We start from the raw sequence: 27,791 nt of genomic DNA, 5'->3' as shown, positions 1-27,791 counted from the left end.
AGCATACAAGATCATATGACCCACATGACAGTCCAACACAAAACAGTGAACTTGAGCTCTAATAATATGTTAAGACTTCCACCTAATGATGATAAGATTGAGACTTGGACCTAACTCAACCCCAAAAGCTAACTCAATGGGGAGCATTGTCCAAGTTCATATGTGTAACTTATGAGGATTTTATCTAACCGATGTAAGACAATTAACATATATCTCTCACGCTCAAGAATGCGCAACTAGACTGTAAAGGTTACAAGACAAAGGGTGACCCAACTATGCTACACTACAATGGGTGACCCAAGCATTGCAACACATAACGGTGAAACATGAGTTCTGATATTATGTTAATATCGAGACTTGGATCTAACTCGTTAGCTCAAGGAGATTGTCCAAAGCCATATATACAACTCTCAGATATTTTATCTAATCGATGCACGATCCATATATGTTAGTATAATAAACTGTAGACACAATATGTAATTTACTCCATTTTCTCTTTCTTAAATCAAAATAATTATTTAATTCATAAATTTTTATAAGTAAACCAAACTGTGATACTTCTTGTCCCACATCTTAAAAATTAAAGATTTAAAATGAGTTATAATGAGCTATAATAGATTTCTATAGCAACTTGAGATATTCATTTTCGTAAAGCGAGTACGAATACGGAGTGTAAACAATGCAACAACTTATCATGCTGCCATTACAACGGGAGGCAAACAAATGATCAACAACAGCCCTTTGATCACCTTCTTTATCTTTAATAGTCTCCAATCCCTTTACTTATCTTTGAAGAAGAATTTACATGATCTGAAAATTCATTTGGTTTTCTTTCGGTCCTCAAAGTTCGGAAAATGAGTTCTTGGATATTTTGGTGGTTGTTCTATCCTCTAATGGCATGTTAAATATCGGACTAGCTGGTAAAGATGTGATTTCACTCTGTATATGGTGGCGGAATAAGAAGTGTTGAATCGATAAATATAAGGTGAATCCCATTGCTCAAATGATTCGATACTATTGATATTGTAGGGAAAAACTCGAGTTGTAACATTTGTGAGAGTGGTCGGAATCAGAAATCTCGAAAAGGGTTGCAATGATTTTCGTGATCATTCTTGAATAGAAACTCGACTAAATTTTACATGGTTGTCATATTCATTGTGAACTATTTATTTCATTTCTTTTCAATGCATTGACAAGTCAGATTTATTCGTTACGTATGGTTATACGTTTATTTTTTTCATTTATTTCTTTAATTATTTCTCATAATGATTTATGTTCTAGATCGGAATATCATTTATGAATTTAGAATTATAAAAAAAACATGGATCCCATAAATTAATTTATGAGTGTTTTTTGGAAATCGAACTCATATATTTATTAATTTTTCCACGCTAATCTCACCCAAAACAATCACTAAACAAGAATATTTATTTAATTTCAATTATTATCTCTACTTTATTAAAAACCAAACTGCCCACTGCATCGAAGCCAGTCATGCGTACTTGCACTTACCATAAGCTGCAACATAGAAAAAACAAAATGTTATTTTCTCATATTATGAGTCATATGAACATTCAATCAGGGACGGATCCAGGAATAAAAGTTGAGGGGGGCTTGAACTCAATATGATAAGTTATATATTATTAAAAAAAATACATTATATCGTTCAACAAAGTTGTGCCCTACGAGATTTTAAAACATAAAATTCATCAATAATAGAATTTACATCAATATGTTTAGCTAAATCTCGTTCAATATAGAGTGTCAAACAATCGGCAAGAAAGTCATCCTCCATTTTATTGCGAAGTGCCGTCTTCACATGCTTCATTGCTGAAAAAGCTCGCTCAGTAGTGGCAGTAGACACAGGTAATGTCAAAACAAGATGAATCAATCTAGTCAACATAACATAAACACTTGACCGTCCACTCTCGGTCAATTGCTGACACAACTCAACAAGTGTAGAAACCTTTAAATTCTGCATCACATCAAGTTTATAATGTATCAATTCATACTCCAAAGTAACAATTTCTTGATCTGTGAAATCTCCAGGATAAAACTTCTTCGCAAGCTTGCAAATATCATCACTGTTAAATGAGTCAAATGAATTTTTAGGATCTAAAGCTGTACTAAGAGAAAAAAGTTCCACCGATGACTCATTGAACCGAGTATCTAACTCCATCAAAATGAAATCTATTGATGCATTAAAAACATCAAAGTGGTAATGATGTTCTATTGTAGTTTGCCGACAGGAACGTCCAATCTTATATAGACAATCAAGATCAGGCACATCAATTTCATTTCTTGAGCAAAAAACTTTAACTTCCTGAAGAAATTCATTCCACCCACATTCTCTAAATTCTTGAAGGCAAGTTTTGGTAGTAGTGACAAATGTGATAGCAGTCAAAATGTCTTGAGATTTTTTTTGAAGAATTTGACAAAGAGTATCTGTTGTTCTCATAATTTTATGCATTAAGTGCAAAATAAACACAAATTCAAAGCTTGCCATGTTTCTGTAAATCCCCCGAACTTCAGCCTTAGCTCTTCCATTTGGAGAATGATCACTGAGAACTTCAAAAACTTTGCAAGTTGCAGTGTACATACCTATCAAACTTTTTACCGAATCATAGTGAGAACTCCAACGAGTAGCTCCTGCTCGTTGCAAATTACCAATCTGGTTTGCACCACTTCCAGAATCACGTTCTCCAATTGACAACATATACTCAATTTCATTTCTTTGTGCAGTATGTAATTCAGCAATGCGCTTAGTAGAAGAAGTGACAATATTAACAATATTGTCCAAATGAGAAAAGAATTCCCAAATAACACTAACATCCTTAGCTGCAGAAACCAATGTCAGTTGTAAACGATGTGCAAAACAGTGGACATAGTATGCATAGGGACAATCTTTGAGAAATAATGCTTGAAGTCCATTCCAGGCTCCACGCATATTGCTAGCACCATCATATCCTTGGCCTCTGATTTTCTTAACATGGAGATCATGATGAACAAGAACATTTGATATCTCATTTTTCAAATTCATTGAGGTAGTGTCACTAACACCTTTGATGGCAAAAAATCTTTCTGTCAAAATCCCATGATTGTTCACAAACCTCAATATAATGGCCATTTGCTCTCGTTTAGATATATCTCGGGCTTCATCAACAAGAATACAAAAGTATTTATCTCCAACTTCTTCACGAACCATCTTTCGTACTCTATTGGCCATAATATGTAAAATCTCTTTCTGAATTTCTGGAGCGATATATTGGGCATTTTTTGGAGCATTCTCAAGCACAACTTCATCAATTTCTATATTCATTTTTGCAAAAGCCTTTACCAATTCAAGAAAATTTCCACGATTAGATGAAGATAGAGATTCATCGTTACCTCTAAAAACACAACCTTGAAGTGCTAGCCAACGAACAGCTACAATTGAGGTGCTCAAACGCAGACGATTTTTCTCTTTTTCCTCTTTAGATTGTGCATGCATCACTTTATCAATATGTTGTGAGGGCCTCATCAAATTTTCAGCCCTTCTCTCACACATAGTATGAGGTGAAGAAGCTGCAGAACCAATATGGGAAAGAAAAGCACATGTTTTTCCTTGGTTTACCCTTTTCCAATTGTCAAATCCTTCATTGACCAATGCCGAGATATTAGATGAATTAACATCATTCAGGAAAAGAAAGCAATAGAAACAATATGCCTTATTTGTTGAAGGCGAATACTCCAACCAATAAAATTTCTGAAACCATTTTTTCTGAAAACGACGATTCTGGCTTCCAAATTTCGTACCTGGATACTCCAACATATCTGGTTGATAAGGCCCCATATTTAGATATGAACGTCTTATCTCATCTCGTACATTAACATGATATTCACATATCTGTTTTCTTTTTCCCGGATCTCGTTCAATAAAAGTAGACGAAGACTGATGATCGTCTCTAGGAGAGGAACATGAAGGAATTTGGATATTGGGAAATAGAAGACTTTCACTGGATTGATGTTGCATTGTAAGGACCGTAGGAATTGAAGTATCTTCACTAGCTTGACGATCTCTCTTCTTAAAGAAAGAAGATATCAATGTTTTTCCTTTCTTTGCAACAGATTGATGTTCCATTTTCAAATAGTTCAAGTTATAATCTTAAACAAGAATAAAATGTATTTGATCTCATCCTTATAAATGGTTCGGACTTGATTGGACGGATGTACGACGGTTTCTGGAACAACCGTCGCCATTAGCGACTGTTTTTTGAAAAACCGTCGCTAATAGCGACTGTTTTTATTCACATTTGAATAAACCGTCGCTAGTAGCGACGGTATAATTAAAACAGTCGCCGATCCCCATCGGCGACGGTTGTACAAACCGTCGCAAATATTAGCGACGGTTTAAAAAACCGTCGCTAAATTTTTGAAAATGGCTCTGCATTCAATCACACCAAACAGGCCATATAATTATATTAATTCAAAAAAATCACAAAATTAATTATCGATGAGCCGGAATAACTTACATGGATCGACGGAGGTTTTGACGCCAAGGTATCTTGGGTAGGCAGTATCGGATTTCCTGTATTTGAGGTTAAGAACATAAGAGACATGATTGACTAAGTTGTCAGGTAAGAAGCAATCTCCGTCGGGATAGACTGGAATGCAATCTAACTCTTTGCAAAATGGGAAAAAAATGCCACATGGCGTCTTCTGAGGCACCTTGCCTCACCACACACCAGTCCTTAGTCTCCTGACCCTGGATAATATTTTTATCGTTATTCTAGCAATTGTTTTTTTTAAAAAATATATAAAAGAAAATAAAAAACAAAGGAAAGAAGTAAGATAAATTAAATTTAGATTTAGGGCTAACAAGAAGACTCATCATAAATAAATAAAGTCTTGAAATATTTGTATCATGCACGCACTAATGCACATAAGCAACAAAAACGAGCAGGAGAAAACATTTAGATTCGCCATTGGTTTGAATAGTTTTGTGCTCTCTTCCGATTCTTACACTTTCTGTCGATTACACAGATATACATATATATATATATATATCGATTATATATAAAAAGTTATAATCTGATGTCTCTGTGTAGTCTCGATTACACAGATATATATCGATTATATATATAAAGTTATAATCTGATGTCTCGATTACATTATAACTTTATATATATAATCGACATATACATATATATATATATATATATATATATATATATATATATATATATATATATATATATCTGTGTAATATGTCTCGATTACATTATAACTTTATATATATAATCGACATATATATATATCTGTGTAATCGAGACATCAGATTATAACTTTATATATATATATATGTATATATATAAATCTGTGTAATCGAGACATCAGATTACAACTTTGACCCAATTATTTATTACATTATTACTTACTATTTTTTTAGCAACAAATCTATTATCTGTGACTATATTTCTTTTACTCAATCATTAAGAATGTGGCTACTAGTATAGTAACCACTTTTGGTAGGCTTATGATACACTTTCTTATTACAAAAACAACTTTTATTTTTAATTAATTTACAATTTATTTCATTTATATTTTAATCCACATAATTTTTTTAAAAAAAATTCCGATTTAGAAAGCCGTCCACCTTATATTCAATTGATGGAGAAAATATTTTTAACTAATTAATTAATTCATTTTTTTAACACCTACAATGTGCGTAACCATCCACTACTATAGTTACCTACTAGTGTACGACGCACGCGATGCGTGCTTGTATGATATTTTTTATAATTCGTTAAATTTATATTTAAATGAAGATCAAAATATAATTATAAGAAATAGTGAGGGACTACACTGTAATTTTGATATATAAATTAAAAAATTAATTGAAAAATAAAAGAATAAAAAAAATGATCTCAATAAAAATTGAACCTATAACCTAAACTCTAAGAAAAATGACTTTATCCACTGAACTACCTATAACTTACATTAAAATTTTAACATTTTATTAATATATATAATTATTAAAACAGACAATGACACCAAAATTAATTACTGTAAGTGTCTCATACTTAATAAAATAATAAATATAGGAAGTTGTTCAATGTTTTCTTTTTAAACTTTGAAGGACGGAAGGATTGGTTTGAAAAGGAGAGATCGAAGACCGGTGAATGTGAAGAAGTTTCCATCGACTAGCGTCATGTTTGGTGGTAGGATAAAGTCTGTGGGGATATCAGGATCTCCTGTCTCTGCTGTTGGGATATTGTAATGCGCAACTAGTACTAGGAAGATCATTTTCTTGCCGAAGAAAATGAGGTTGAGACTACAAAGTGGACAAGTTCAAATTCCTTGTCACGTGTTTCTTGATTTACATGTGGTGTAAACCCAAAACAAACAACAAATGACAGATATATTAGAATTTTAAGAATTTGTTTGACAAGAGCACAATTTTGAAACATCTTTAGACTTCACAATGCAACCAAATTCTAGCATGGAGTCATTTCCCTTCCTCACTACTAATTCTATGAAGAAACAGTGTGGAAGCCATATACTTTCTACGTTCATCGATGACAAAAAAATGTCAATTCGCGACGATTCCATCATCACTCATCTTAAAATCTAACAATATGTTTGTTCAACGACTTGTCTTTATTTCTTTTTGTAAGTAAAAAGATTGATTCTCATGAAGCGGAAATCTTTAATAAAAAGGAAATTAACACGTGATTCACACACTCAGGAATGTCTTGAAAATTGTGAAAATACTCTCAATAATTTTTATTTAAATTAAAAAATAGTCATATTAATTGAACACGATCATCGAATCCGGGAAATATTTTAAACATTGGAGAGAACATTTGTAACCAAATAATACGATACTATATTTTCAGAAATAAAATCGAAATTGAATTTCAATTTTCTTAGACTGATTTATTGTCAAAAATAAAAGTTACGAACAAAAAATATAATTTGAAAACGTACTATTTCATCCAAAATCTATTCTAGTTGACGCTAGCATGAGAGAACGCGGCCTTGAAAATGTACCTTTTGCCATTCCTGGGTCGGGTTATTCCAATTTTATATTGAGTGGGTATATTGTGAGACGGCCTCACGAATCTGTGAGACGGGTCAACCCTACTAATATTCATAATAAAAAAGTAATCTCTTAGCATAAAAAAGTAATACTTTTTCATAGATGACTCAAATAAGAGATTAAGAGATATGTCTCATAAAATACAATCTGTGAGACCATCTCACACAAGTTTTTGTCTTTTATATTTTATACCCAAAATAATCGGGTTATTTGATAAGTATTAAAGGGGTGTATTCAATCTAAACTTTTAATAATTTTTAATGATTTTTTTTAAAAGGTGGACTTTTGTGGGGTTGATGGATTTTGATTGACTTTTATAGAATCTCATGGAATTGTAAAACATATTTCATAGACTTTTATAGACTTTTTTTCAAGATTTTTGTAGATTTTTGTAGACTTTTGTAAACTTTTATAATTGTGATTTATTTTTTTATTAATTTCTTTTAAATAATTATTGGACATGTATAACCTATTAAATTTTAAATTTTTTTTATTTCATGAAAATGTAAATAAATTTTACTTATTTAAAGGTTAAATAAATTTAATTTGTGAAAAACGAAAAATGAACTATCCAATTTATTGAAATCAAAATTTCAATTCTTTATGTCAATTCAACATATTAATGAACAATATTTTTATAAGTTCATAATAAAATTTTATTAAAATGAACAATTTATGAAATACAATAATATTAATGATTCAAGAAAAAAACAACAATTCATCTATTTTTTGTAGAACCCGTAATTTAGACTACGTATAAGTCATGCATAATTTCTAGTATTTAAATTAAAATGATTTTTATTGCATGAGTATTTAAATTCTTTTCTTTATATTTATTTATTTTACGCAGTAGTTTAATTGTTACATTTTTCAGTTAAATAAGTGAGGCCGGACTGGAGACGGAGTATTGAGATAAGTTAATAAAAACTTATTTAAGAAGTAGTAATTTAGCATGTCAGTAAATATAATTTAAAAAATTGACATGCATGCAAGTTATTAAACTTATTTGGTATTTTATTTAATTATTTTAAAGCATAAAATGCATGTTTATTTCATTAATTTATGTTTAATTATTTTTATGCATTTTAGGCATAATTCATGCATGCTAGGAATTGTTTCATGAAATTTTAAAAGTTCGTGCATTAAGATTTTTAAGTTGCATTTCACATTCGAACGAAGATCGGAGACCGGAGAAACTTCAAGAAAATTATTTTTATTACATGATTAATTTTATTAATTAATTTAAGATGTTTTAAAGGTATTTGTCAAATATTGAGAATTTTTGGGTATTTTTACTCGCAGGATTTTAATTTTTAACGGTACGCAAATTCTATCGAATCGGGAGACTTTTTAATGGTCCGGCTAATATTTTCAAAATCATTTCAACACGAAATATTTTTCGAGATTATACTTGGATTTAATGGGCCAACTTTTAAGCTTCTCTTTTAAGCTTTTAATTAAACAATTTAGGGCCCATTAGCCATTTGATTACTATTTAATTAACACTAAACCATTCTTTAACCTAAACCTAACCCTACCTTTCCCCCCACCAGCCGACACCCACTTGTTCATCATTATTCTCCATCGGTTTCACCATTTTGCTGAAGGTTCCATCGGCCAAGATCATTTCTTGAAGAAAAAAAAAAAAATCTCCGGCACTCGTTCCTCGATCCCCTCGCGTCTATAACATCAAGGCACGCATTTGTACCATTTTCTTTATGCATCATACACGATATATACATGCTGTTGTGTGAGTATTTGTTTTGTGAAACTCTCGATCCAAGTATGTGCATGGTTTTGGTTTTTGCATGTATCTTTGCATTCCATGCTTTGAAACTCACGTTTTTCTGAATTCGGTGCAAGGGGCTGCGATCCTTGTGTGGTTAAGAGTTTCTGGTGTGTCGAGATGTTTGGCTTGGGGTTTAGTTGAGTGGTTGAACGCTGCTAAGGAGTGGTCGAGTAGAGGGATTTCTGGGAGGGAGGCCCGGTTAGTGCATATATGGAGGTAGGGGTGGAGTCGATGGCTTGAAGACCGATCCGAGGTCTGAACCAGGTTACATGGGGTCTGAACCGTGGCTGTGGAAAGTTCTGAAGGCTGCTGGTACACCCTGGTATGGTTCAATCACGGGAAGGAGCATGAATTGTGGGTGGCTCATTTTAGTGTGGGGCGATCATGAGTGAAAGGGTTGGTGCATGGGGGTGTTTGCGTGGGTTGTTTGCGTCCAGGAGAGAGCCTAGATTAGTCGAGAGGTGATTGGTTGAGGGCTGGTTCGGTGGAGGAGGGTTGGCATGAATTTGGAGAGGTGAGCAAAGGGTAGACGTGGCTTGTGGAGAGAGATTAGTGTCAAATGATGTGCTGGAGTTCCAGCCGTGGGTTTATGAGGATGAGGTGATAATTTTAGGATCTTTTTAAAGTTCGTAAGGTGGGTTCAAAAGTGGGAAAAGATTTAGTTGTGTTTGGAGTCGATTCGGATTAAAACCGGGACCCCGGTCCAAGTTTTAAAACGAATCGTTTAAGTTCTGATTTTGACTCGATTTTACGTCTAGGAATATTTTTAAATATGTTTTGGGATATTTTAAGGAGTTTGGTAAGCTTCGGGTCAATTTTAGAGGTCCAGGGGTAAAATGGTAATTTTTGGGTTTCCAGGGGCAAAATGGTAATTTTGCACCCGGGTGAGATTTTGGTCCTAGCAGCGCCCTGAGCACAAATCATGATATTTTTAAATGTTCATGCATCACGTTTACGATTTTTATGCTATTATAATAATTATGATGCATGCTTGGTTTAAAGGAATTAAGTGAGGAAGTGAAGCGCACTCCGTCTCCACCGCGCCGCGTCGTTATTTTGTTTGTTTTCATTCAAAACAAACCAAGGCATGTTTATATCTCCTTTGATTCTTCAATCAAGTCATATAGATATTTTTAAATTATCGCAAGTAAATGATTTTAATACAGGAGATTGAAATTTTTCAGATTTGATGATGCCATTTAATTATATTACGTGCATAGAAATTTAAAATGTTCATTTTTGAGATTTATGCGATATTGCTTGTGGCCGTAGCACTATCATGGGAGACTTTGTTAATCCGGTCGCCAGTTACCGGTCAGTTTCAGTTTGTACCACCCAGTATACTGTGGCATTTTGTCTGATCAGACGAGCATATTTAAATCCGATCGCCAGTTATCGGTCCGGTCGCCAGTCACCGGTCATTTTGCAGTTTATATTAGTGCAGTGGCCACTTGCGGATACCATAATCTCACCAGAAAATTATTACTTGATATTTCAGTACAGGGCTCCAAGGAGCAAACATTTTTACTATGATTTTCAGTTCAGTTATGCACGTATTATAATTGCTCAGAACATGATATTTTATCCCATGCAAATTTTATTATAGTATTTACTTGCTATTTACGATATATGCATGTTGAGTCTTTAGACTCACTAGACTTGATTGTTGTAGGTACTGATGATGTTGGGACCGAGGGCGGGGACCAGTGAGCTAGCTTGGGTCGGCAGTAGTGGCACCCGAGGACCTCAGTTTCAGCATTTGCAAATTTTATTTTTATGATCAAACAGTTTCCCCTTGTTGAATTATTTTAAATTGTTACTTTGCAAATATTTACTTCCGCTGCTATTTTAATCATTTGACATTTTTGTCAGTTTGTCTATGAATGAGACTTTTAATTATTTAAAAGAAAATTTTTAAATTTTCCGCAAATTTTCAAGCATGAATTTTCGGGCCTTTACATTTTTACACATAAATATTGGCAATATAATAAATTCAAGATTGACCAATCATATCTTTGAATAGAAGAAATTTTTTTGAGAGAGAGAAGAACCCTAGAGATGACTTGAGATAGAAGAGAGATAGCGTATTTTTCAAAAAAAAAAGTACATCAAAATCTTTGGTATATGTGGAAGAATATTTTAGATTTTCTGCAACTGTACATAAGGCTTCAAGGTTTGTACATGAATAATAAAATAAGAATCCTTGAAAATCTATGGATTTTTTGGATACCTCTTGACTTTTGTAGAGTTTTAAAAAGTCAAGTTTGAATACCACATGACTTTTTAAAACTCTACCAAAATCCATGTTGAATACCACTAAACATATATAGAGTCATTAAAAGTTTAAATTGAATACCTCTAGATTTTAAAATTCCATAAAAGTCATTAAAAGTTTAGATTGAATACACCCCCCTTAGTTCATTTTTAAATTTTTTTTATTAGATTTATAGATTTAAATTAATTAAATATACTTAAAATGAAAAAAAAATACAAACATATAATATTAGCAGCATCAACTAAAATATCACAAATTTATCTTAATTAATTTATAATAATATCTATAAATTAAACATATTATACCATGAAGTATGAACCATTATACTAATTTAAACACAGTTATAATGAAATATATGTTTTTATAGCTTGCAAATGGAGAAAAATATAATGTTAAAATTGTAGAAATAATCATTCCCTTCCAATAAAGAAAAGCCCTTTATTCATTACAAAGTTGAGACCTCCACAAACCACATCTAAAAATCATTGAAAAGAAACATAAAAATTTTGATTATCCCTGTAACCCCGCCTTAATCTTCTTAATAGTGGCAACATCAGTCTTGAAAGACAGAGCCAAAACACTGTCATCAGTGGTGGAATTAAACAGGGTGTTCGGCAACGAAACGGTACCCGGATTAGCACTCCCGAACGCAGAAATAGCGATAGCCGGATTCTTGTAATCAGCATTATACTGGTAATGCACCAGTCCTTTAGGAAACACAAAAATGTCACCTGTTTGCAAAGTTTGAGTGTAGAGCTTATTTTTCGTGTCCACAAATCCGACCTCTAATGAACCCAGGATCACGAACAAGAGCTCCGCGGATCGGGGGTGCGTGTGAACCGGGTTGACCGAGTTGCTCGGGTAGACTAAGGCAGCAAAGGATACACTCAGTCCGTTCAAGGCAGGTAGTTGTTCCATGTTTGCTTTGAAAACTTTGAAGAATGGAGGGATTGGGTCGGAAACGAGGGATCGAAGACCCGTGAATGTGAAGAAGTTTCCATCGACTTGCGACGAGTTCGGTGGTAGGATAAAGTCTGTGAGGATATCAGGATCTCCTGCCTTTGCTGTGTGGCATATTGTGAGTGCAACTAGCACTAAAAATATCGTTTTCTTGCCGAAAGACATTGGGCTTTTTGTCGCTTTTTTAGGACAAGTTGCAAATGTTTTTTGCTTCAATTATGGTGGCTTTGGATTCCAAAAGTGATGAGATTTATATACCTTGCGGGAGTGTAATGTTGTAGAGGAATGGGATTGAGTACTCCGCTGGATGACAGTATGAATTTGAGACTAGGAAGTGGATATGTACATTTTCCTTCTTGGTGTTTCTCGATATTGAAAGGATATGCTTTTGTTTTGTTTTCTTGTCATTTGTTGTTAAAGCAGATACCAAATAGCAAATGACTGGTTTTCCAATGGTACCATCTGAGAATTTTAAGAACTTTGTTTGACAAGAGCACGAGTTGTTAGAACAACAAGACTGAATTATTTCACCGGCTTGTGGGGGCTTTCGTATGGATGCAATCAGGCTTGTGGGGCCACCGCACTCATATGACATTAATCCAAAATTGGGCCAGGTGGCTCCGCCACTGCCAGCACTGTCATAACATGATATGCGGGATTATTTCACCCTGCCCGTGCAGGCAGTGCCTGCACGGGAAGGGAACGGCCGGGATCACTCCACATGAGTGATCCGGGCCCACCACCATGTATTAAAAAAAAAAAAAATTGGCTCGGATTTTTCCGAGCCGTTAGATCTATCCTGCGAGCACTGCCCGCAAGAGTAGGGTCTACTTTACCTTGGGATGAGTCATTTGATTGTGTAGTTCATGTAGTACTGCAAGAAAGTGTTGTATGATTGAGATTACCTGTGAAACTGCATCTCTCGTCGCCGCGGCGATGATGTCAGCACATGAAACGACTTCAGGGCAGATGGCTTCCGAGCCAAATTTGGCGGCGATGATGTCAGCACATGAAACAAATACGAAATGGTTGTTATTGAAGCATATTGTGCGGTCATGCAGGCACGGGCCCGAGCTCGAGGCGTGACAGTGTTGAATCCTTAAATATAAGGTGAATCCCACCGCTCAAATGATTCAATACTTGTGATATTGTAGGGAAAAACTCGAGGTGTAACATTTGTGAGAGTGGTCGGATTCAGAGAACTCGAAAAAGGTTGCAATGATTTTCCCGATCATTCTTGAATAGAAACTCGGCTGAATTTTACATGGTTGTCATATTCATTGCGAATTACTTATTTCATTTCATTATCAATGCATTGGGAAGTCAGGTTTATTCGTTACGGTTATACGTTTATTTTTTTTATTTATTTGTTCCATTATTTCTCATAATGATTTAAGTTATAGATGAATATCATTATGAAATTAGAAATATAAAAAAAAACATGGAACCCATAAATTAATTTATGACTGTTTTTTGGAAATCGAACTCATATATTTATTAATTTTTCCACACTAATCTCACCCAAAACAATCACTAAACAAGAATATTTATTTAATTTCAATTATTGTCTCCACTTTATTAAAAACCAAACTGCCCACTGCATCGAAGCCAGTCATGCGTACTTGCACTTACCATAAGCTGCAACATAAAGAAACAAAATGTTATTTTCTCATATTATGAGTCATATGAACATTCAATCACACCAAACAGACCATATAATTATATTAATTCAAAAAATCACAAAATTTATCGATGAGCCGGAATAACTTACATGGATCGACGGAGGTTTTGGCGCAAATGTAACTTGGGCAGGCACCGGTTTGCTTGTATTTGAGGTTAAGAAGATAGGAGACATGATTGACTAAGTTGTCAGGTAAGAAGCAATCTCCGCCAGGATAGACTGGAGTGCAATCTACCTCTTTGCAAGATGAGAAAAAATACTCCGACATGGCGTCTTCTGAGGCGCCTTGCCTCACCACACACCACTCCTTAGTCTCCTGACCCTGGATAATATTTTTATCGTTATTCCAGCAATTGTTTTTTTAAAAATATATATAAAAGAAAATAAAAAACAAAGGAAAGAAATAAGATAAATTAAATTTAAATTTAGGGCTAACAAGAAGAGTCAAAAATAAATAAAGTCTTGAAATATTTGTACCATGGACGCACTAACGCACAGAAGCAACAAAAACGAGCAGGAAAAAACATTTAGACTCGCCATTGATTCGAATAGTTTTGTGCTCTCTTTGGATTCTTACATATATATATATATAAAACTTTGACCCAATTTTTTATTACATTATTACTTACTATTTTTTTAGCAACAAATCTATTATCTCTTACTATATTTCTCTTACTCAATCATTAAGAATGTGGCTAGTATAGTAACCACTCTTGGTAGGTTATGATACACTTTCTTATTAAAAAAACAACTTTTATTTTTAATTACTTTACAATTTATTTCATTTATATTTTAATCCACTTAATTTTTTTTAAAAAATTCCGATTTAGAAAACCGTCCACCTTATATTCAATTGATGGAGAAAATATTTTTAACTAATTAATTAATTATTTTTTTAACACCAACAATGTGCGTAACCATCCACTACTATAGTTACGTATTAGGCGAGAAAACCTTAAAATATAATTAATTTTGAGTGGATTGTGAAGCCTTTTTTTATTTTACTTAGTTAGGTTTATTATTTAAACTTTTTGTTATTGTGAAGGAGTAAGGATTAAAATTAATTAAAATAATCCATATAATTTATTATATTGATAATAACTTATATGAGTCCTTTGAATAAGTTTTTATGCAATTTCTAAATATTATTATCTCCATAACAATTGTATAAAAATAATTCAATCTATATATTATAAAGCATTCATTATTAATGCATCTTCTTTTTTATATTTTAAAAAAATTCTTACTATAAAGATATATAAAAAAATTCTTACTATAAAGATATTTTGATTCGTTGTTTTAAATATTCCAACATCTTAGAGCACCCGCATTAGTGGGTGTTATAACACCCACCACCTCATCAAAAATCGTAGGGTCCACATGCCACATACACATTACATTAACACATATATTCTCATACATTTATTTTAATATTCACACTCATTATTTATAGGTCTCGCTGTCCACTCATTCATCTTATTCTTACTTTAAATTAAATAAATTCAATTTCAATTTTTTTAAGAAATTTAAATTATTATTATTTTATATTAATAATATGTTTTTATATATTTAGTACGTAAAATAATTTAATTTTATGAGTGTCACTTATTTAATTTCAAAACCGTCGCTAAATGTCCAATTTTATTAAAAAAATAACCGGACAGAGGGGCGTTCATAAAATATAAAATATAATTAAAATAATTCAAAACATGTGGTGTGGGGATCCGGACGCTAATCAAGTTCTTAATCATAATTGGGACTAATTAATCAATTAAAAACAGGGTCTAAAATTTTTTTCTTTTTAAAAATGCGGAACGTAGTGAAATCAAGACATATATACATATCAGTATATATAAAATACAAGTCATGTATCATAAACATTTATTCAAACTAGGGTTTAAAAACTAAAGTCAAGTGTTCAACCCTACATCTAGTCCAAGTCCGGTGCCACCACTCTAATCACGATCTAGCTCTTCATCTCCTCGACCCTGGACCTGTCCCACCTGTTGTCAAGTACACATACAAACAAGACAACAGCCGGATATACCGGTGAGAATATAATCCCCAGTATAAATCAATGAAACATGCAATCATATAAAATAATATAAAGCATGTAATCAGGTAACAGATATATGTGTCAAACTCTGAAACATAATCAATCATAGACTGTCGACATATACGTGACTCCACGTTTCAGACTAGACTCAATCCTAGTCTAGGGATCCCGGTTGCCAGATGTGGTATTCCTATATCGAATTCCGTAATAGAAGGAACCGTATTCCTATTACTCGATATAACCAATATCCTGGTATTCCTATATCGAATTCCGTAATAGACGAATTCTCATTTCCTATTACTCGATATAACCAAACATCCGGTGTCCTGACCTATCCGTCATGGACTGTAACTCAATCGCTAAATCCTATCTTGAGACATCGTGCAATGTGCCGTGGCGATACCACCACTATCCGTTACTTCTGTCACAAGATAACTCGTCTAATACCTGTCATCTAAAATCAAGAGAACAAGTATATCATCAATTCAATGCAAATATCAATGCAATAAAGTAAAGTATGTGATTTAGGGAAACTCAAGTCCAAACCGACTCAAGTCCATCTCCCAATACCACATTGACTTATACATTTCTTTCGTCGGTTTCTGGCTCAGTCGATGTCCTGGACTCACAGCCTGTCCGGCAATGACAATATCAATAATCTCATGTCAATATACCGTTCAACTCAATAACAATCTGATGAATCTGGATTTAATTCAAATCAACGGTATAACGGTACAATTTCAATATCCCCGTCAATACCAATTCAACAGATAATAGTTACAATCCATAAATCATATCCAATACAATCTGTAATCCAATCACAATTCAGATCTGTCTGGTATAAATCAATATACCCTAAAAATTCATAACAATTCCATAATCAGTCCGTTTCTTAGTCTGACTTCGATTCTATAATGTCTCATATGTCAATAACAGCATATAAGAGTTCCATTCAGTTCTGACAATATCATAATTCTAAAACATGTCAAAACGTAGTAAAACTTACGTCAAGTTGTAGCCTACGTCTCTAGGAACTCGATACCGAAGTCGGATTCAAATTCGGACGGACGGATTGAAAGATAAAGGCGTAAGGATTTTTCACTCCTAAACACGAACCTTTCTCGCTTCTTTTGTTCTGATTTTCGTTCAAATGAACTAGTGATGTATATATATATCCACCTTGCATGCTAGAGAAACGTGGCACATTTCCATGCAATTCAGGCGGCACTCGAGCGGTTAAAAACTACCGCTCGGGCGCCGAACACTCTGTCCAAGCACCCGGCTTGTCACGCATTGGCGCTCGAGCGGTCATAAACTACCGCTCGAGCGCCACCTCTTCTGTCCGAGGCATTTTCCTATTGAGCATTGGCGCTCGGGCGGTCATTTTCTATCGCTCGGGCGCCAACGTTTCTGCCCAAAACGTACACAAGTTATATGAACTCTTATTTCGTGTCCCGATTAATCCTTTCGTAATCCTATCAAATTATAAATCAATAATTACCGATTACTAGAATTAAATTTCCGGACATTACATGTGGGGCCCGCGTCTCAGCAAATCAGCAACGGTTTCTAAAACTTTCCAAAATTGTCCAATTTTTTTTAAAAAATAAACTGACACATGGGCGTTGAATCATACTCTCTCTCCTGTGAGTGGGTGTTATAACGCCTAGTCACAATGGTGCTCTTATACACAGATAAATTGAATAATATAAGGGCGAGTTTTTCTAGAAATTTGTTTGGGAAGTGTAATTTTTAGTTATCTTCCTATTTTTGGAAATAATACAATGGAAAATTGTTTTTTCATCGTGTATGTTTCTTTCATGACAATTTTAGTCATCTATGTTGTTAAATTTCAGTCATATATAGTCTGCTATCTTTGTTTTTGTGTGTGATAATTTTAGTAATTTTCGGATGTATAACCATTATAGTGCTGATGTGAAGCTGACGTGTGTAATTTCACATCAACACTCCCGATGAAACTGATTAAAATTATTAAAAAATTGAAGATAAATTACTACAATTGAAATTTGATCAACCGAAATCGCAAAGTGACCAACGTATAATACCAAAAATACAGTTTTTCCTAAATTATATTTTCCAATAAACAAAGAGTATCAAAATCATTCCACAAGTTTGTCTATTTTGTGTTTGGGTCTTTTAAATAGTCAAATTTAATCTTCATCTTGAATAGACAAACTTATATTTGAAACTTTTAGCCCTAATTCACAACGGCAAAAATTTGTGTGAGGTCGTATTTTGTGAGACGGATCTCTTATTTAGGTCATCCGTTAAAAAATATTACTTTTTATGCTAAGAATATTATTTTTTATTGTGAATATCAATAGGGTTAACCCGTCTCACAAATAAAAAAATTTAATATCAATTATTATATAAAATTTTGAAAAATGATATTTTTTCTAGTAAAAAATAGCAGATCACGACAACAAATTACAAAATTCTAATACCCGTATAATAAAAATAATGTCAATAATAATACTAATGATATAGAAATGTGTGTGTGTGTATATGAATATATCTACACAATGAATTATAATTAGACACATGGAACCCATTAATTATATATGTATTTATCAATAAAGCATGACTTCAACATAATCATTAATGTTTTAATTTCAATTTATACAATTTTAATCAACATCAAAATTATTTTCTCCACTTTATTATTTATTTAAACCACAGCATCGAATCCATTCATGTGTACTTACACGTACCATGAGCTGCAACACAAAGAACCTATGTACATGAGTTTGAGACTGCAAAGTGGACAAGTTCAAATTCCTTGTCACATGTTTCTTGATTTACATGTGGTGTAAACCTAAAATAATCGGGTTATTTGATAGGTGTTTGATTATCTTTATAAAAAATTTATTAAATTTATAGTTTTAAATTAATTAAAATATACTTAAACTAAAAAAATACAAAAATATAATATCAACAGCATCTACTAAAATATCACAATTTCATCTTAATTAATTTATAATAATATCTATAAATTAAACATATTATACTATGAAGTATGAACCATTATACTAATTTAAACACAGTTATAATGAAATATATGTTTTTATAGCTTGCAAATGGAGAAAAATATAATGTTAAAAATGTAGAAATAATCATTCCCTTCCAATAAGGAAAAGCCCTTTATTCATTACAAAGTTGAGACCTCCACAAACCACATCTAAAATCATTGAAAAGAAACATAAAAATTTTGATCATCCCTGTAACCCCGCCTTAATCTTCTTAATAGTGGCAACATCAGTCTTGAAAGACAGAGCCAAAACACTGTCATCAGTGGTGGAATTAAACAGGGTGTTCGGCAACGAAACGGTACCCGGATTAGCACTCCCGAACGCAGAAATAGCGATAGCCGGATTCTTGACACACCCGCAAGGTATTTAAATCCCATCACTTTTGGAATCCAAAGCCACCATAATTGAAGCAAAAAACATTGCAACTCGTCCAAAAATAGCGATATGGATATGTACATTTTCCTTGTTGGTGTTTCTCGATATTGAAAGGATATGCTTTTGTTTTGTTTTCTTGTCATTTGTTGTTAAAGCAGATACCAAATAGCAAATGACTGGTTTTCCAATGGTACCATCTGAGAATTTTAAGAACTTTGTTTGACAAGAGCACGAGTTGTTAGAACAACAAGACTGAATTATTTCACCGGCTTGTGGGGCTTTCGTATGGATGCAATCAGGCTTGTGGGGCCACCGCACTAATATGACATTAATCCAAAATTGGGCCAGGTGGCTCTGCCACTGCCAGCACCGTCATAATATGATATGCGATGAGTCATTTGATTACGTAGTTCATGCAGTACTACAAGAAAGTGTTGTATGATTGAGATTACCTGTGAAACTGCATCTCGTCTCCACGACGATGATGTTGGCACATGAAACGACTTCAGGGCACATGGCTTCAAAGGCAGATTTGGCGGCGGAGATAATATTGTAACCTCGTACGCTCAGATTAGGCACTGCTGTCTTCTCACTGCTGGTTCCTGTAGACACCAATATTTTATTTACTCCATTTTAAACTTATTAATTATTACTAGGAAAAATGTTAATATGGGTCTGATTATTTACCAAGTCCATATATTTTAGTATAATAAACTGCAGACACTAATATGTTATATTTACTCCATTTTTTCTTTCTTAAATCAAAATAATTAATTTATTCATTAATTTTTATAAGTAAACCAAACAGTGTAAACAATGCAATTTATCATGCTGCAATTACAACGGGAGTGGAAGGCAAACAAATGATCAACAACAGCCCTTTGATCACCTTCTTTATCTTTAATAGTCGTCTCCAATCACTTTACTTGTCTTTGACGAAGAACGTCTGATCTGAAAATTCATTTGGTTTTCTTTCTGCCCTCAAAGTTCGAAAAATGAGTTCTGGGATATTTTGGTGGTTGTTCTAATATGATTTCACTCTGTATATGGTGGTGGCGTAAGAAGTGTTTAATCCTTAAATATAAGGTGAATCCCAGTACTGCTCAAATGATTCAATACTTTTGATATTGTTGGGAAAAACTCGAGGTGTAACATTTGTGAGAGTAGTCGGAATCAGAGATCTCGAAAAGGGTTGCAATGATTTTCCCGATCATTCTTGAATAGAAACTCAACTAAATTTTTCATTGTTGTCATATTCATTGTGAATTATTTATTTCATTTATTTATCAATGCATTGGAAAGTCGGATTTATTCGTTAATGTTATATGTTTTTTTTTATTTGTTCAATTATTTCTCATAATGATTTAAGTTCTAGATCGGAATATCATTATGAATTTAGAATTGTAAAAAAAAAATGGAACCCATAAATTAATTTATGAGTGTTTTTTTGGAAATCGAACTCATATATTTATTAATTTTTCCACACTAATCTCACCCAAAACAATCACTAAACAAGAATATTTCTTTAATTTCAATTATTGTCTCCACTTTATTAAAAACCAAACAGCCCACCGCATCGAATCCAGTCATGCGTACTTGCACTTACCATAGGCTGCAACATAAAGAAACAAAATGTTATTTTCTCATATTATGAGTCATATGAACATTCAATCACACCAAACAGGCCATATAATTATATTAATTCAAAAAAATCACAAAATTAATTATCGATGAGCCGGAATAACTTACATGGATCGACGGAGGTTTTGGCGCCAAGGTATCTTGGGCAGGCACCGGATTGCCTGTATTTGAGGTTAAGAACATAGGAGGTATGATTGACTAAGTTGTCAGGTAAGAAGCAATCTCCGCCGGGATAGACTGGAGTGCAATCTAACTCTTTGCAAAATGTGAAAAAAAAATGCCACATGGCGTCTCCTGAGGCACCTTTCCTCACCACACACCAGTTCTTATTCTCCTGACCCTGGATAATATTTTTATCGTAGCAATTGTTTTTTTTAAAAAATATATAAAAGAAAATAAAAAACAAAGGAAAGAAGTAAGATAAATTAAATTTAGATTTAGGGCTAACAAGAAGACTCATCATAAATAAATAAAGTCTTGAAATATTTGTACCATGCACGCACTAACGCACAGAAGCAACAAAAACGAGCAGGAGAAAACATTTAGACTCGCCATTGGTTTGAATAGTTTTGTGCTCTCTTCCGATTCTTACACTTTCTGTCGATTACACAGATATATATATACATACATATATATACATACATATATATATATATACATATATATATCAATTATATATATAAAGTTATAATCTGATGTCTCGATTACGTTATAACTTTATATATATAATCGATATATATCTGTGTAATCGAGACATCGGATTATAACTTTATATATATATAATCGAGACATCAGATTATATCTTTGACCCAATTATTTATTACATTATTACTTACTATTTTTTTATAATCGAGACATCGGATTATAACTTTATATATATATAATCGAGACATCAGATTATATCTTTGACCCAATTATTTATTACATTATTACTTACTATTTTTTTAGCAACAAATCTATTATCTGTGACTATATTTCTCTTACTCAATCATTAAGAATGTGGCTAGTATAGTAACCACTTTTGGTTGATTATGATACACTTTCTTATTACAAAAACAACTTTTATTTTTAATTAATTTACAATTTATTTCATTTATATTTTAATTCACGTATTTTTTTTTAAAAAAAATTCCGATTTAGAAAACCGTCCACCTTATATTCAATTGATGGAGAAAATATTTTTAACTAATTAATTAATTATTTTTTTAACACCTACAATCAGGGGCGGAGCCAGGATTTAAAATTACTTGGGGCTGGTTCCGTCCCATGTTGCATTTAATAAAATAAATAATTAACTAAAAAAATTAAAATAAAAAATATGTAAACATTGACTTCATTAAAACATAGAACAAGAGTATTTAATATTTAATACCTTCAAAAACATCGAGCTAAAACACTACTGAATATAAATTCGAAAATCCCATTTACATAATTCTAAAATTTTCCAAAATTCATACAAAATTCCATAAATTCGCATTTATATTTTCTATAGCATCTAAACATCCAAATAATAAATAATCAACACTAAAAATCGGCTCAAAATAGTAACTACAATAAAAATTTTAATATATATCAATTATCGGAATTAAAAAAAAAAAAACTAAAATACCCAAATTTTGAAATACTAAAATCTGAAATTACCTTTAAAATTCGAAATCTAACGAAGAACAACAAGAACGAGCGGTAGAAAGTCTAACATTAAGATTTTCTCATATTTTCGGTGAAAACGGCGACCAATGAGCGACGGCTGATTTCAAGACGACAAAGAAACTTCGAAAATTTGGTATTAAAAAAAAGCTTATTCCGTGAGCTTTTCGAATCTACAATCGATTTTTAAGACTAGCGACCGATTATGAAGTTACGGCAATTTGAAGTAATCAAAATTGTGATGATTTGAGATAGGAGAATAGAGAAATTAAAGAAGAAAAAAATATAGATTGGGGCTAATCAATAAATTTTTTAAGATAAAACATATTTATTTTTTTAAAAAAAAAATTAGGGGGGCTGGAGCCCAACCCAGCCCCCTTAGTGCCTCCGCCCCTGCCTACAATGTGCGTAACCATGCACTACTATAGTTACCTACTAGTGTATGACGCACGCGATGCGTGCTTGTATAATATTTTTTATAATTCGTTAAATTTATATTTAAATGAAGATCAAAATATAATTATAAGAAATAGTGAGGGACTATACTGTAATTTTGATATATAAATTAAAAAATTAATTGGAAAATAAAAGAATAAAAAAAATGATCTCAATAAAAGTTGAACCTATAACCTAAACTCCAAGAAAAATGACTCTATCCACTGAACTACATATAACTTACATTAAAATTTTAACATTTTATTAATATATATAATTATTAAAACAGACCATGACACCAAAGTTAATTACTTCTAAGTGTCTCAAACTTAATAAAATAGTATAGAAGTATAGATTGTGAAGCCTTTTTTTATTTTACTTAGTTAGATTTATTATTTAAACTTTCTGTTATTGTGAAGGAGTAAGGATTAAAATTAATTAAAATAATCCATATAATTTATAATATTGATAATAACTTATATGAGTCATTTGAATAAGTTTTTATGCAATTTCTAAAATATTATTATCTCTATAACTATTGTATAAAAAATAATTCAATCTATATATTATAAAGCATTCATTATTAATGCATCTTCTTTTTTATATTTAAAAAAATCTTACTATAAAGATATTTTGATTCGTTGTTTTAAATATTCCAACATCTTATACACATATAAATTGAATAATATAAGGGCTAGGTTTTCTAGAAAATTGTTTGGGAAGTGCAATTTTTAGTTATCTTCCTATTTTTGGAAATAATACAATGGAAAATTGTTTTTTCATTGTGTATGTTTCTTTCATGATAATTTTAGTCATCTATGTTGTTAAATTTCAATCATATATAGTATGCTATCTTTATTTTTGTGTGTGATAATTTTAATATTTTTCGGATGTATAACCATTATAGTGCTGATGTGACGCTAACGTGTGTAATTTCACATCAACACTCCCGATGAAAATGATTAAAATTATTAAAAAATGTGGAGATAAATTACTACAATTGAAATTTGATAAACCGAAATCGCAAAGTGACCAACATATAATACCAAAAATACAGTTTTTCTTAAATTATATTTTCCAATAACCAAAGATTATCAAAATCATTCCACAAGTTTGTCTATTTTGTGTGTGGGTCTTTTAAATAGTCAATTTAGTCTTCATCTTGAATAGACAAACTTATATTTGAAACTTTTAGCCCTATTTCACAACGACAAAAACTTGTGTGAGATCGTATTTTGTGAGACGGATCTTTTATTTGGATCATCTATTAAAAGTATTACTTTTTATGCTAAGAGTATTACTTTTCATTGTGAATATAGGTAGGGTTGACCCGTCTCACAAATAAAAAAATTTTAATATCAATTATTATATAAAATTTTGAAAAACAATATTTTTTTTCCTAGTAAAAAATAGCAGATCACGACAACAAATTATAAAATTCTAATACCCGTATAATAAAAATAATGTCAATATTAATACTAATAATATAGAAATGTGTGTGTATATATGAATATATCTACACTATGAATTATAATTAGACACATGGAACCCATTAATTATGTGGGGACCCGGACGCTAATCATACTAGTAATTATCATTAGGACAATTTAATCAATTATAATACACAGGATCTAAATTTTTTTTTTGTTAAAATGTGGAATGTAATGGGATTCAATCTAATATACATATCAATATTAAAGTACAAGTCTTGTACGTACTATATATACAATCATTCAAACTAAGGTTTAACAACTAATGTCAAGTGTCCAAACCTTATCTCTAGTCTAAGTCCGTAGTCTCCACTCTAATCACGATCTATCTTCATCTCCTCGACCCTGAACATGTCTCACCTGTTGTCATGCACACATACAAACACGACAACAGTCGGATAACTCCGGTGAAAATTATATTCCCAATATAAATCAACGAAACATGCATTTCATATAACAGATATAAAAGCATGAAGCATATATTCATAACATGTATTGCAATCAGAAACATGAATCAACATCAAACTATAAATCATATTCTGAACATGTACCACAATCGGGAATACGAACTAGTGATACTTTATCAATTTCTGAGAACATAATCCATATAAAACTGCCAATTAGACTCGTGACTCTACAACTAAGACTAGATTCATTCCTAGTCTAGGGATCCCGGTTTTCAGACGTTGGCATTCCATATCGATCACCAGGTAATAGAAGAAACTCCGATTCTATCCACATCGATATGGTATCGATCACCAGTAATAGAAGAAACTCCAATTCTATCCACATCGATAGCCAACCATCCGGTGACAGACTTTGGCACTATCGCCAATACACTATCTTGTGACATCGTGCAATGTGCCTATGGCGATCCCACCACTATCAGGTATTTCTGTCACAAGATTACTCGTCTAACACATGCTTCCTATAAATCAATATCAAATCAAATCAATGCATACAATAACAGTAAGTATGTGATTTAGGGGAACCCAAGTATAACCTACTTGAGTCGATCTCCCAACACCACATTGACTTATACATTTGTCTTCCCGATCTGACGAAGTTGAAGTCTCGAAGTCAAATATGTCCATATCAAATCTGAAATGACAATATCAGATAGATTATGTCAATATACAGCTCAATTCACGGTCTGTTCTGATCAATACGCAAATCAAGACATAATCTGATCTATATCGAATCAATATAACTTGATTCATGCCCATGACATAACAATACAGTCTCAATCAATATTGAATCTGATCAATACCAATCTACTGATGTTTCGACGGTATAACAATACAGTCTCGATAACCCCAGCAATATCAACATCACAGATATAATACCACGAGGCATAATTGATATCAATACGAATCATAATCTTTAATAATAACAGGTCATAATATCAATATGCACAATCTTGGAATATCGGCAATACAATATCAGTATATAGGAATCAACAACTCATCTGATTCAAATCTGAATAATATTAATAAACCCAGCAATACAGTATAAATCAGATATCGATTCCAACCTCTCATAATCGATAACAACATACTTCTGATATCAAATCGGTATAATCATAATCAAATCAATTCTGGAAATTCATAACAATTCAATACGGTATCTGTTCTTCGATCCGGTTTCGATTATACACTATCTGATATCGCAAGAACAACATATATGGATCACATCTGATTCTGGCAGTATCATAATTTCAAATCATATCAAAACTTAACAAAAATTACGTCATGTTGTAGCTGTCGTCGCTAGGAACCCGGTACTGAAGTCAGATTGAAAATCAAACGGACGGATCAAACTATAAAGGGTAAGGATTTCTGGCAAACTTCCTCGACCCTTTTCTGGTTCCCTTCTTTCTTCCAGATATTGAATCACATTTGTATGTATGTGTGTGTGTGTGTATATATATATATATATATATATATATACATACATTGCATATGTAAGGGCAAGTGGCTTGTTCTTGTTCTGCATGCCACGCGCATATGCGTGCCCAAGCCCCGCGTATATGCGCCGGAAGTTCTGCCCGAATATTTTGCTACTGGACTGCTCGCGCATATGCGCGAGACCTAGTGTCTTCGCACACCAACACTCGCGCATATGCGCGCCTCTACGCCGCACATGTGCGCGCAATGTTCTGCCTACCTCGTGCATATGCACCCGACAGGGTCGCACATATGCGCGAGGGCTCCTCCTCGCACATAATGTCCAATCTTCTTTCGGCTCTCTCGGTCTGATCCGTTCCGTCTATAAACACCTCTCAATTACCAATAGATCATAATACTTATCGTCAAATCATTTCAGATTAACAGGATAAATTTCTCGGGCCTTACAAATTATATCTCTATTTATCAATAAAGCGTGACTTCAGCATAATCATTAGTGTTTTAATTTCAATTTATACAATTTTAATCAACATCAAGATTATTTTCTCCACTTTATTATTTATTTAAACCACAGCATCGAATCCATTCATTTGTACCTGCACGTACCATGAGCTGCAACATAAACAAACAAAATGTTAAACATAACAAGTAATTTTATAAGTAGGACAATTTTCTGATACACTAAAATTTATGATGTTTAATAATAATAATTTTTTAAAATTTTCCTGGATTACAAGTGATGGTCATTTTGCGAACATACGATAACACCAAGCTCGTATAAACAGTGTGTGTGTGTGTGTGTGTGTGTGTATATATATATATATATAGTTTTGATATGCTGCACACCTATCGTGCACACTTTTGTGAGCACCGATGAGATGTCACTCACCCATTGGATGTGCACGCAGATATTGACAATGAGTCATAATAACTTACATGGGTCGGTCGAGGTTATGGTGCCAAATGTAGCTTGGGCACCTTTTTATTTGCCTGTATTTGAGGTTAAGAAGATAGAAGACATGATTAACTATGTTGTCGGGTAGGAAGCAATCTCCGCGGGTTTTATAATGCTGCAATCTGCCGCCTCTTGGCAAGCATTGTAAAGATAGATTTCCATGAACTGCATGTTCCGAGGCACCTTGCTCCACTACGCACCAGTCCAGACCCCAAGCGAAATAAATAAGAAATTCAGAGAAGAAGAAAAAAATAGAATCTGACAAATTTGATTACTTAAAAAAAATTAAAATCATTTAGAATATCAGATCTCAAACATTAACTTTTACGTATTAAACCATCGATGTTTTGATATATTTGGTTAGTGATATGATAGATCGAAATCGTAACGAAAAACTAGAAATAGAAACACAAATTGAAGAAAATATAATAAATTACAACAATAAATAG

The 27,791-nt window shown here is 32.6% G+C and overlaps 1 protein-coding gene and 2 long non-coding RNA genes across 4 annotated transcripts; all 3 read right to left on the bottom strand.

Moving 5' to 3' along the window:
- Window positions 1-1,403: 1,403 nt before the first annotated feature.
- On the bottom strand, window positions 1,404-21,514 carry LOC140840021 (uncharacterized). 2 transcript variants are annotated; one of them, XR_012119838.1, is made up of 3 exons: window positions 21,401-21,507; window positions 4,512-4,735; window positions 1,404-1,518 (listed from the first exon to the last, which is right to left on the bottom strand). It is a non-coding gene; the product is annotated as an uncharacterized lncRNA (long non-coding RNA). The 2 variants fall into 2 exon arrangements; XR_012119837.1 differs by lacking the exons at window positions 1,404-1,518; window positions 4,512-4,735 and adding exons at window positions 20,740-20,879; window positions 21,017-21,239 and having other exon boundaries at window positions 21,401-21,514.
- On the bottom strand, window positions 11,527-12,558 carry LOC140838044 (putative germin-like protein 9-2). Its single transcript, XM_073204128.1, has one exon. It carries the CDS (start codon window positions 12,268-12,270, stop codon window positions 11,656-11,658), a length of 615 nt encoding a protein of 204 aa, XP_073060229.1. The 5' UTR covers window positions 12,271-12,558; the 3' UTR covers window positions 11,527-11,655.
- LOC140840020 (uncharacterized) lies at window positions 13,582-14,364 on the bottom strand. Its single transcript, XR_012119836.1, has 3 exons — window positions 14,264-14,364; window positions 13,877-14,099; window positions 13,582-13,743 (listed from the first exon to the last, which is right to left on the bottom strand). It is a non-coding gene; the product is annotated as an uncharacterized lncRNA (long non-coding RNA).
- Window positions 21,515-27,791: the final 6,277 nt, after the last annotated feature.

This window comes from Primulina eburnea, chromosome 8, assembly GCF_022965805.1.
Source record: "Primulina eburnea isolate SZY01 chromosome 8, ASM2296580v1, whole genome shotgun sequence".
NCBI lineage: Eukaryota > Viridiplantae > Streptophyta > Magnoliopsida > Lamiales > Gesneriaceae > Primulina > Primulina eburnea.
This window is presented reverse-complemented; position numbering and strand designations above follow the sequence as displayed.